General features: G+C 36.0%; 1 protein-coding gene across 14 annotated transcripts in view; it reads left to right on the top strand.

Annotated features, from left to right (window-relative positions):
* The window catches only part of PIGN (phosphatidylinositol glycan anchor biosynthesis class N), a 104,298-nt gene that overhangs the window by 39,634 nt on the left and 51,413 nt on the right, over positions 1–13,251 (top strand). For all 14 annotated transcript variants that reach the window (XM_006938957.4, XM_019815381.3, XM_006938958.4 and 11 more), the window contains 3 exons: positions 233–325; positions 969–1,024; positions 12,322–12,400. In XM_006938957.4, the coding sequence (XP_006939019.1) occupies positions 233–325; positions 969–1,024; positions 12,322–12,400 (228 nt within the window). The remainder of the gene's footprint in view (positions 1–232; positions 326–968; positions 1,025–12,321; positions 12,401–13,251) is intronic.

The following is a 13,251-nucleotide window of genomic DNA, read 5'->3' as shown; positions in this document are numbered from 1 at the left end:
ACTTTGTTATACACACTTTGTGAGAAAAAATAATAGAAAAAATAATATTTCAGTTATGGTTTTAAAAACATTTTGCTTAATTATTTCAGTAATTTAGTCCTCTACATGTCTTGTCTTTATTGTTTCATTTGTAACTCGTTTTGTTTTATAAGAATAGCCTGAGTTGTTAATACTAATAATATTATACTAGTAAAATTAATACCAATACTAAAGCAGTGTTCTTTATTTACAGGGCATCCTTCCTGTAGATTATCTTAACAACACTGATCTCTTCAAAGCAGAGAGCATGTTTACAAATGCAATACAGATTCTCGAACAATTCAAGGTAAAACAGGACACACAAAAATAGATACTATGACAATTTTAACATCAAATATATTAAGTGAAAATGTAAAGAAATTATTTTCTATAGTTTATGATCTTTAAATTTTGTGTCTTTGACTAGTGTCATAAAGTTTAACATTTGTGAGGTGCAGATCCCAGGAATCAGTTCGAGTGTGTAGAATGACCTTCGAAGACCACCGCATATGCTTATAATTTACTGATTGGAATTTGCCCTATAGAAGTAGTATTAGAGACTGCAACATTTCTTGTCATTTCACATACAACTATCATATGAATTAAGACAAGTTAAAGAGGTGACCATTTCACTGAAACTTTCTGTTAGTATTGTCAAGGCAGCTTGACTTATTTTGTCTTCTATAGTAAAAGAAATACAGTTTAATGAGATTACAATATGTTCTTTTGCAAGCTTGATATGATTAATTCTCAGCTCATTATGATAGTATGATAATCTGAAATTTTTGTTTAAATACTTATGAAATAATATAGTAACATAAAATTCCATTTAGTTTCAAAGTAGTGAACCATCCCCAAAGAGCCATTTTAATGAATGTTTGTATTTCAAAATGAAATTAATTTGTGTCTCATTTATAATATAATGAAATATTTTCATACTTGGTTCCCAGGTGAAAATGACTCAGAAAAAAGAAGTTACTTTACCGTTTTTGTTTATACCATTTAAGTAAGTCTCATATTTTGTATTAACTTGTAGGAAGGAATATTTTAATGAGTTTGAGTGCTGACAGGATAGATGAGTTACTTAGAAACTTTTTCTTTTTTGTTTATATTAGTGCAAACTCCAAAACGAAAGCCTCTTCTCTTGCTTTTATAAATAATGGGCCAGATACCAGATACCTTTGAGTGGCTGGTAAAGGAGATAAAGGGGCACAGAGAGCTGTGGGAGACACTGAAGAGATAAATTCAACAGGGCTTAATTGAAGGTGTGGGGCTCTTTGCTTGGTTGATTGGGACATTTGGTACCATGATGGCTTGTAGAAATAAAGAAGAGATGGTTAGGGGCAAGGATGAATGTTTCTGCGTTCAGCCTACGTTTGAAGAAACCAATTAGTTAGTTAGAATTAGTGAGAAATTAGACATAAAATTAGGGCAACAAGTTAGGGACTTGGCTTGCAACATAGACCTGAGAGTTGGTTATGAAGATCTGAAGGCATCAGCATAAGGTAAGATGTTAAATGTTACACATGTAGGAGGCTCTAGGAGAATGTAGAAAGTGACAAGAAAAGGCCGATGATACAATTCTGGAAGACATTGACAACTGCTGGGTGGGTGGGGAGAACAGACTTTGGAGGGCAGCAGGATTTTGCTGTCCTAGATCTCTTTTCCTTGAATCTGGAGTCCCCACTCCTGTGATTTGAGTCACAAACCTGGCTCTGCACTACTGACTTGGGCAAGTTTATTCGGCCTCCTTTACTCCTCCTCCTCAAGGTTCGTTTTCAATTTGCAAGGGTTCACGTTTAATTAGGGAGGATTTTGCTCTTGACCAAGATAAATAGAAATTCTTCAAAATATGGATGTTAGTGAAGTGTTTGAATGACTTCACTGGAATTCTTTTTGACAAATCTGTAGCATTAGTGTGGCATTCATAAACTAGAAAGGCTTAAACATTGCACTACCTGTTGAATAATGTGATTACATGCCTGACTTTGGGTATATGTGTATCTGTGTGAATAGGAGAGCAAAAACCAAGCAAAATTGGGATTTTGCAACTTACGATCATATGAAATTACCTACCCTAAATATTATGTTATATCCATCAAAGGTAGAATTATTTTTGAAGACTTTCCCTAATTGTAAGATACCATATATGCATATAGAGACTATAAGGCAAGTTTTTACTATTTGCCCCGTATGATGTCATATACATATCATATGCATCTGTTTATTTACAGTGTAGTGGTGTAGTCAGAGCATAATGAACAAGAAATATATGATCAATTCCTGGGACGAAGAAAATACATGGGACATTGAAAGTGAGACTATGGGTTACTTTAGACTGGCTGCTTTAGAAGAACTGGTCAAGGAAGAGGTACTCTTCTGTGAAGAGTTCAGGTGCACACTGCCTGGCTTCTTCTACTTAGGCCTGCTGGCTGACCATGAACTTGCCCTGCTTTGATGCTCAACATCTGCCTGCAGAGCCACTGCTAAATTTTTGTCCTCTGGGGACCCTACAGCATGGTTGATTCCTGAACACTGGAGCAAAGCTTTAGCCCTGCCTGCAGACTTGTCTGGCTAAAAGTCACCATTTCTCAATAGCCTCCAATATAACCAAAAAGTATCTAAGGTAAAGTGGAGAATTGACTCCTAAGGAAATAACTTAAGGAAAAGAAAAGAACTTACAATGTTAAAGTTCTCAGAAATATCAGGGGCCCCTGGGTGGCTCAGATGGTTAGGCATCCGACTTCGGCTTAGGTCATGATCTCACGGCTCATGGGTTCGAGCCCTGCATCAGGCTCTGTGCTGACAGCTCAGAGCCTGGAGCCTGCTTCCGATTCTGTGTCTCCTTTTCTCTCTCTGCTCCTCCCTCGCTTTCTCTGTGTGTCTTTCTCTCAAAAATAAAATAAAAACATTTGAAAGTTTTTTAAAAAAAAATATCTGAGGGACTATTGTATCTATAAGAAAAAGCACACGTCACAAAATGAGAAAGGGTATGGGATGCATATGTTAAAAACCAGAAATGCGACTAAAAACTTACAGAATGATAAATTGTACAAGAATAGTCCAAATGGGAGGCAAACCCTCCAAATTAGAATAGTGAAAGGAAATGAATTTTCATATGTGGATTGAGTAAGAATTTTAACATATGGATGGAGTAAGAAGCTGGAGGAAGCAGGAAGGCATATATTTCTTCATCCTCTGAAACAATGACAAGTGGAAGCTTTAGGGAAAAGGAAACATTTCAAACTGTACAAGAAAGCATGCTTCGTATATGAAGCAACCTAATATGTAAGCTGATTTTGAACAGTTGCTGGAAGTGGGAGGAAGAATTCATTTGAACATTGGCACATAGATCAAAGCTTCAGTTAAATAGATGAGAAAACCTAATCCTAGCATAAAACTTAACTACTCAGTGAACAGTATTTAAATAATCATAATAAAGTAAATACTGGTTTTCAGCCTTTAGACTCAAACCTTAGTCAAAGCAAGGAAGACTTAATTATTATTATGGAATAGAATGCAAATGTTCCCAACCTTGACAAGCCTACAGGGTTACATGTTGGAAGTCAGAGGAAAAGAGAAATATAAATGGAATAGTAGTGGCGCTATTGTCCTCATAAAATAGAATGTGGAGATTCTGGACATAGTTGACAAAACAAGACAGAGGTTTAGGTACTACATTATTTGAACATTTTTTTAAATGTTTATTTATTTTTGAAAGAGAGAGAAACAGTATGAGCAGGGGAGGGGCAGAGAGAGAGGGAGACACAGAATCAGAAGCAGGCTCCAGGCTCTGAGCTGTCAGCACAGACCCTGACATGGGGCTCGAACCCATGAACCACGAGATCATGACCTGGATCAAAGTCGGGCACTCAACCGACTGAGCCACCAAGGCACTGCTAGGCCCATTATTAAAGTGACTGATGTAGGAGCACCTCCCTGGCTCAGTGGGTAGAGCATACAACTCTTGATCTCGGGGTCATGAGTTTGAGCCCCATGTAGAGATTACTTAAAAATAAAGTGACCAATGTAGCCAACAGAAGAAGTAAAAATAGTAATATAACCATATTGAGGGGGAAGGAGACAGCAGGAACAGGCAGAATCAGTGAGGAGTCAACAGAAAATGCCTCGGGTCATCCAGTCAAGAAATAGTAATAAAAGCATATTATGAAGAAAAATGGAGGTAAATACAAGAATAACTAATAACAGACACTTGTAAAAGTTTTTGTCTCTGGACTGGGGAATGAGAGATGAGAAGGGTGGGGCAGGTGTTTATTGGTTGTCCTTGTCCCCTCTGCACAGTTTTTTACTTTTTAAAATTATGTGCATATATTACTTTGATAAAGCATATACTTAAAAAAGAAACAAAAAATAGGTAGTTTAATCATTGGTACAAATCACAAAATCATAAAAATAATGGGCATAAAAAAGAAATGTATTCTTCCATATAAATGTTAGAATCATTACCTTGAGTTTTATGAAAGTGAAAATTTCTTTGGTTATTGTACTATATTTAGGAAGCAATTTGGTGAGGATTGACATTTTTACAGTATAGAATATTACTATCCAACATTTACTTATTCCTATCCCCTGTTATGTCCTTAAGTAAAATTTTGTAGTTTTCCCCACAATATACATTTTTCATTATTTTATTCCTGGACATTTTATTTCTATTATGAGTAGTATCTTTTTTTATTACATATGTTCAGTATGCTGGGAAAAACAGTTGTTGCCATTTACCATCTGAGTACCATGGACTCTTTATTTTTCTGTAATCCAATGAATTTATTCATTTTTATACCATCTGTTTTCTTACAGTCACCTTTATAGATAATGTCAACATCATCCACTTAGAAGCTATATCAAGTGATTGTTGGCACGTAAACATCATAGTAGATGAAAGATAACAGTTGTCACAGATTTTTTCTACAAAATAGCTCAAGTTCTTGTTACAAATAATTGTTTATTGAAGGCCTGACTTCTTGAATAAATGCCATATTTCCTTTTCCTTCTTAGAAATATATTATTCACTCCTCAATTCTTAAGTTTGAGAAAATTTATCTAGGATATTGACATCAGAAGGTTCATGGTCTTGAAATTTTACTTACGTGATCAACTTCACCAGCATCACTAGATTTTAGTTTAATGATATTCCACCATTCTTCCATTCTCTTATTTAGTCTTGTCTAGCATGAATAATGTAATAATTCCTAGGGTGGTGAAATAGCAAATGTTTCAAGATGTGAGAAAAATACAATTGCTAAGGTCCTTTACCATATCTTGTAAAAGAGTCCAATGGATCCATATGGTATTTGCATATCCTAGTTTATCCTGTTCTGTAAAAAAATAAGTAGATTTTATCTTTTATATCTTAAATACTTCTGAAAAAGAATAAAAGTCCTGTAATATCTATTCTGACAAGTAGAATTCAACAAAGAAACTCAAACCTAAGATTGGGTCCTTCCGATCTAATGCTATGCCAAGGGACGTACAGCAGGTGGAGCTCCATGACTAGGAGAAACATAAAAGTTTTGACTGTCAATTTACCTTGAGGAGGAGGAAATACACTTTGTATATGAAAACTGTGTACAATAGAGGCCAAAGTAAGGCCCAGAAAAACTTTAAAGGAAAAAAAATTACATGAAATGGAAAAAGAACAAGAAAGGTTTCTTAAGGGATATTTTAGAAGAAACGTACCTTGCCAATAGAAGCAAAAATGGCGATTCTCTTTTACTTAAAAATTACTGTATAAACTCAGGGCAGTTAAACTTTAACAAAACATTTTAATATATTTTTTGCCAAAAATGGCAAAAACTACTTTGTTTCTTTTTAATGTATTTGTTTCTGTTAGGTTGGTATGGATTAAAGTTCCTCACTTAGACCAAATTTAAATACTGTTTTTCATGTGAACCTTTCTACCATGTCACCCATCTGATATACTATAAATACAATTTCCCCCTTCAAGATTGAAATTCCTCTTTTTAAAAAAGTAACTTTTGGGGCGCCTGGGTGGCGCAGTTGGTTAAGCGTCCGACTTCAGCCAGGTCACGATCTCACAGTCCGTGAGTTCGAGCCCCGCATCAGGCTCTGGGCTGTGATGGCTCAGAGCCTGGAGCCTGTTTCCGATTCTGTGTCTCCCTCTCTCTCTGCCCCTCCCCCGTTCATGCTCTGTCTCTCTCTGTCCCAAAAATAAATAAACGTTGAAAAAAAAAAAAAAAAAGTAACTTTTATATATCACATACATACATGGAAAATTTTTATTTACTGTTATGACTTAAAAGATGAAAATAAGATTCTACATCAATGGTCAGTGTAATGGAATGCAGATTATTCTAGAAATGACATCCTTTCTCTGTCTTTACCTTCTTGAAATATTTCTCCTTTAATTTAAATAAATATTCTAAAAAGGAATGGACTAGATATCACTAGGTATTCCTAAAATATCATGCATAAGTACAAGTGAAATATTTTTGTAATAAAAATCTGAGAAGATGGAAAAGATAAAACACTTCAAAGGATAGCATTTTAAGGAGATTTTGTCCTCCAAACATTAGAGATATTGAATAATTAATGATAAAATTCTTGATAATCCTAAAACATGGTTTACTTGCCTCTACAATATTCATATAACTAAAAAAAGATGGAATAGTAGCTATCATAGCTACTTTTTTCTTTTCTTTCTTTCTTTTTTTTTTTATTTAAACATAACCTGCTGGTAATAGATTCTTTTAAAACTTGATGTTTTAAATATAAAAGCTTTAGCCAATAAATAAATTTTTTTTCATACAAGTTACTATTAGAAACAGTCTGCTGCCATGATCGCCAAGTATTCTACCAAGTTCTCTCTCCCTCCTTCTCTAGCATTCTCATTACATGTGTAAATATTAGGGCCATTCACAGGGGCTTGTATGTTATTTGGGAGTTTTTTAATAGTCTTCTTTGTATTTTTCATTCTTTTTGCTCTTCAAAGTTCAGGCAGGATATCTTCTAATATGCCAAATCTCTCTCCTACTTTGTCCAGTTTGCTGCTTTTGAGTTCTGAGTCTCAGTTACTACATTTTTTTCAGTTGTAGAATTTCCATTTCAATTCATTTAAAAAATAGATGCCAGTTCTTTGATGCAATTTTCTATCTTGCCCTTTATTATTGAGTATAGTAGCCACAGTTAAAGTGCAGCTGATAACACCACCAATAACCATATCATTTGTGAGTGTGCTTCTCCTGTCTTCATTTGGTTCTATTATGGAGTCTGGTGGGTTTTAGATGAATGCTTATCGTTGTGAATTAAAAGTTTTGGAAGCTCTGGGTTATCTCCTTCTCCAGTGAGGTTTTACCTTATCCTCTAACAGAATGACAGCTGACTCAGGGCCGCATTGCATCTCTTCCCTCTGGTTGTGTCTGCTCTTGGAGTATAGCCTCCAGGGCATCTCAGTGGAAGGCAAGTGTTATCCTTCCTCAGTGGCTCCTGAACACCAAGTTTTGTCTCTTCTGTATCTTGAGACTGACAAAACTTCCGCCCTCCTGTTCAGGGCTTTCTTCACAGCTGCTTGTCTGCTGTGTCCCACACAGCTGAAGAGTTCGCTGGGTGTCCAGCTCACTTCCCTTTTGACTAGCACGTGACCTCTGTTTCTTTACCAGAATTCTCCACATAGAAGTTATTGCTTATAAAAGTTCCTTCTCCCATTCTTCTTAAGACTTCACCCCAGAAACTGTTAAGTTAGCTTAAGTCATTCCAGATAGGTTTTCATTCATGTCTTTTTTTAAAAAAAAAAATCCAGAATGAGGGGCACCTGGGTGGCTCAGTCAGTTAAGCCTCCAACTCTTGGTTTTGGCTCAGGTCATGATCTCACACTTCGTGGCTTTGAGCCCCACATCGGGCTCTGTGCTGACAGTGCGGAGCCTGCTTGGGATTCTCTCTCTCCCTTTTCTCTCTGCCCCTCCCCTTCTTGAGTGCACGCACACACACACACACTCTCTCTCTCAAAATAAATAAATAAACTTAAAAAATAAAAATCCAGGATGAAAATTGTATATTATTCTCTTATTTTTCTTCTCTTTTGGATCCTCAAGTCCTGGCTGCATTGGCAGCCACATATTTTAGTTTTTATCTCTGCAGCCTTATAGGATTGTCAAAGGCTGTATTGGATTCTCTGCCTCTTGGCAGCAGATATATGCCCACGTTCTCAACCTTTGCCAAAAATAAGAATGGCAGATGCCCTAAGAGTTAATGTTTGTAGAATGCTGGACTACTTCTCTGGTTTGCTTCTCTCTAGGATCTTAATAACTCTTAGCCTTGATGGTCTCAGTGACTTTCGAGCACCGTCAAAGTGATTTTTATTTTATTCTATTAGGCTTTCTACTTGTTCCTGGTGGGAGCATTGGTATGTCCAAGATTCTCCATCATAGCCAGAAACTGTGGTTAAATTTTAATGTTTTAATTGTTTTTTTTTTTAAAAACTTGGTTGATAAAATGTGAATGAAAAAGTAATGCATATACACAATAGAAATTATACAAGCAATAATATGTTACCTCTTCTGAGTTCTAGTTTTATAGTCTTTTTCCTTGGAGACAAAGTGGCAGTTTCTTATGCATCTTTCCATACATGTCCTATGTACATATGTATCCCTCTTCAAACATGCTGAAAAGAATGAAGAATATAACAAAAATCCTTGTACCCACAACCAGATTTAAGAAATGTCAACATCTTACCATATTTCTTTAGATCTTCTCTTTTTCTTAAGAGATAAAATGGTGTATGGAGCGCCTGGGTCGCTCAGTTGGTTATTCTGCTCACGTCATGATCTCACAGTTCATGGGTTAGAGCCCTGCATCCGGCCCTGTGCTGACTGACAACTCAGAGCCTGGAGCCTGCTTCATATTCTGTGTCTCCCTCTGTTTCTACCCCTACCCTGCTCGTGCTCTCTTTCTCTCTTTTTCAAAAATAAATAAATGTTAAAAAAAAATGTTTTTTTTAATAAATAAATAAAATGGTGTAAGGGGAGCCTGAGTGGCTTAGTCAGTTGAGCACCCAAATCTTGATCTTGGCTCAGGTCATAATCTCGGTTTGTAAGACTGAGTCCCCCTGACAGCATGGAGCCTGCTTGGAATTCTCTCTCTCTGCCCCTCCCACCCTCAAAATAAATAAGTAAACTTAAAAAAAATAATAATAAAATGGTGTCATGTAATTGAATCCCTATTTTTTTACTTTTAGAAATTTTTTAATTATTTGGGGCACCTGGGTGGCTTAGTCAGTTGAGCATCCAACTTCAGCTCAGGTCATGATCTCACAGTTCATGAGTTCAAGCCCCACATCAGGCTCTGTGCAGACAGCTCAGAACCTGGAGCCTGCTTTGGATTCTGTGTCTCCCTCTCTCTCTGCCTCTCCCCTGCTTGCACTCTGTCTCTCTCTCTCTCTCTTGAAAATAAATAAACATTAAAAAAATTAAAAATAATAGGTGACACTAAGAATGATTTTGTACCTTTCTCAACTTACAGAAAGCTAAAAAATTTTGATTGGGGACAAGTTTGTAAGAGTCTTCAATGTCCTAATGCTACAGTGAGATTTGTATGGAACATTTTGATGAACTCCAGACATACCATAAACCTTTGGTGTGTCCCAGGGCACCTGGGTGGCTCAGTCAGTTGAGTGTCCAACTTTGGCTCAGGTCATGATCTCACTGTACATGAGTTTGAGCCCCACAGTGGGCTCACTGCTGTCAGCCTGTCAGTACACAGCCTGCTTCAGATCCTCTGTCCCCTCTCTCTGCTCCTCCCCTGCTTGCGCTCTCCCCCAAAATAAATAAATATTAAAAAAAAACACCTTTGGTATACCCCAAGACTTATAAATATTAATTTTAGGAAAAGCATAAATTAGCCTGATGCTGTTTTTTTTTTTTTTAGCTAAGTGCTCCATATATAAAATTTCATATATAATGTAATGAAATGTAACATAATATAACATAAATACTTTTCTTTAAAAATATTTCTTCCTTCATTCTTAAGAGTTTGCTTGAGAACATGTATTAAATTAGCCTAAGAAATTTAGCTCCAGACAAGCCTGCTTTTCATCTTTTAAGTTAGTTTAGCAAATAATTAGGTGCTTTTAAAATGGCAATGTATATTATTCTCTTGTTTTTTCCCCTTAAAAAAATTTTTTTTAATGTTTATTTTTGAGAGAGAGGGAGGGAGCATTAGCAGGGGAGGGGCACAGAAAAGGGGAGATAGAGAATCTGAAGCAGGCTCTGCGTTATCAGGGCAAAGCCTGCTGTGGGGCTCAAACTCACAAACAATGAGATCATGACCTGAGCTGAAGTCAGATGCTCAACCAACTGAGCCACCCATGTGCCCCTTTCCCCTGTTTTTAGATTTGTAATATTTTGATAGCATTTTAATCAATTAAGATTTATTGATTCATTTTATGTGCTTAGTACTTCGCTAAGTATTATTATAGTATTATGGTTTTTAATAGAAATAATTAATGATCTACATGGAAATTAAAATTTAATTGATGAGAAATAAATTGATAGTAGACCACACGAAAATGCCAATGGTGTGAGGCGGGATTGGGAGAGGGCCATAAAGGGTGATAAAGATTTGATTTTGGAAAGCAGAGAGGGAAGGATCTTTATGAACAAAAACTCAGATGTGAATAGGTGACGAATGAAGTGCGTAACCATTGTATAGCTGAGGATGTACATTTGGGGTAATGGGAAATTACGTAGAATGGAAAGAGATGGTCATCAATAGTCCAGGAAGTTTAGAATTGATAAAGTAGACAATAAGATGCCCATATCAATTTCAAGTTAAGTTAGAAGCTGGAATTCCTGTTTTAGGAAGCCGAGGGGATCAAAGCAAGGAAGAGAGACCGATTAGAAGAATTTTATAGAAATTTGGAAAATTCGACTCGGATATAGCCTTCAGAGAATTCTGGTGCTCTTTGGCCCAGTGATTCCAGTCCTAAGACTTCTAGGAAAATATTCCAAAATGTGTGGTATCTGAAGGACAAAGAATGGGACCATGACAACATTTTGAAGTAACTTGTGTTTCTTTCATGTGTTCCCACTTCCTGGTATCTTTTTCCTCCAAATCCCAGTGAGTCCTGAGGTGGAGACTTTTCTTGCAGTCTGAAATAGTGATTGGGTTCCTCTGAGTTGAAAGATCTGGGGATCCTTGGAGTTGCGCAGTTCTTAATCAGGTGTGCTTATAGGACTCAGAGAGATGAGTTTCTGGGGTTCGTGAATTTTCGGAAATTGTACGTAATATTATATGCATTTTCTAGAGAGTATCAGATTCAGAAAGAAGCCTATGACCCCCACCCAATTAATAACATTACATAAAAGATTTACCTGCAGGAGGAGGAGATTTCTGGAATCAGGTAGAAGAAAGATAAGTGATTATATTATGTTAAATCATTGAAATCGTCAATATTTAACTTAGTAGCTTTTTACATACAAAAATATCAATTTCAAATGATCTAACCCTAATAAAGCCTTAAAAATTTTTTTTAGACTTTTTAAGTTTGGAGGTATTCACTTTATAAGTTTTAATTAAGCAGTATACATTCAATTTTGTGTTTAAATATACTTATTTCAATCAGGTTATTGAGTTCTGGTTATATTTCTTCAGTTTTTACATTCCATAAACTTAATGCCATTAGATATATTTCCTGGTTATGCAGTATTAGGAGTATTTCTCTTGTGTATATAAGGCTTCTACTTTGGTAAAATGACAGAGAAATAAAAGATAAGGGAACCACAAGTATATTGTGTAGTATAAGAATGGTAAAGAGGTTCAAATTGCTCATTAACTTTGTTGGTTTTGATTGCCTGCAGTTTTTGATCATGACAATTCTAAGTCCCTGTCTAGCTCAGGGGTACAAAGAGCCATCCACAGTGGATTGGCCTTGTCTGTTGTGTCTGTGTATGATGAACACCCAAAGTTCTGGGTACTGAAGCTCACGCCACTGATTTACTGCTCCATTAATTGCATTGTTTTAGTCAGAATTTCTTTATTAGCCAGAGTACTTCATTTCTTCAAAATGATGGATCATATGACTTCATAAGTATAGTTTGGAGTTGAAACTTTGAGTCAAGAAAACCAAATTTAGAAGTTATTTCTTGGGAGGGTTCAGATGACTAGCAATAATACAACTTAGCTTTAGGTTTCTTCCTTTTTTTTTTTTGATTTCAGTTTTTATTTTCTCAGCTTTTGCCATCCTTTCATTTTCAATTAAGAAAGAAAACCAAGAAAGAAAACTTGTCATTGAAACGAGGAGACATTTAAATCTAACCCTTTCTTTTGTAGGTTGCTTCCTGAATCTAAACAGCTAAACATTGTAAGAAAAGCAAGATCTTACATAAAACAGAGAAAGTATGATGAAGCAGTAAGTATGTGGGCCTGGTGTATAGAAATAGCTGGTCACCGTTTGGTGTATGGGGAGGGGCGAGATATGCAATGGAGAGCAAAGTGGGCAGGCCAAGGAGCTTTCCTGAACACTTAGGTAAGGATTCAATTTTCTCAGTAGCTGCTTTAGCCACGGGCAAACTTCTGTTATTTTAGATATTGTCAGGGTAGACTTTTTAAGGTTAGCGTTGGAAGTGAACAGTTGCCATTTTCTATAATGAGAAAGTATATTCCAAATTTCTATAACCATACTTAAATGCATAACATTTTAGAACATGGCATATTTGTACATTTGGACTTATCTACACACTATCAGGAGCCTACTGTTTATACTGCCGCTTTGAAGCTTCTCAAGAACTACCCTGCTATGTTTTTCATTAATTTTCTTTTTCTTAAATGGTCATAATTTCAAAGAAGGAAAGAATTCTGTTTTCAGTTTCTCAAATTGCCTAAGTAATACCATGCATTTCTAATGTTTGTCTATGGTTTTAAAACAGTGAGCTATTGTTTTCCTGTTTTAATGATGCTTTATAACTGACTTGGGTAATCTGACATGAGAAAATGAAAAATGATAGAAATGTACGTATCTTTGCTATATGGGACCAATATTCGAGAGCCTTCGTTACTTTCCTTCATGTGTCATCTGTAGGTATTTCCACAGAACGAATCATGTTAAATCACTATACGTATCATAATTTACATCTTAAATGCCCTTTCTTATCAAGATTCAAAATTCATTCTATCCAGGAATTGTTCTTATACTTTGCAAGAAGCTCCTCGAATAATTAAAATCTGTTCTTGATCCATCATCTACAGTTATGCACTCTAATT

Source organism: Felis catus, chromosome D3, assembly GCF_018350175.1.
Source record: "Felis catus isolate Fca126 chromosome D3, F.catus_Fca126_mat1.0, whole genome shotgun sequence".
NCBI classification, from domain to species: Eukaryota; Metazoa; Chordata; class Mammalia; order Carnivora; family Felidae; genus Felis; species Felis catus.
Note: the sequence above shows the minus strand (reverse complement) of the source record. Positions and strands in the feature narration are given on the sequence as shown.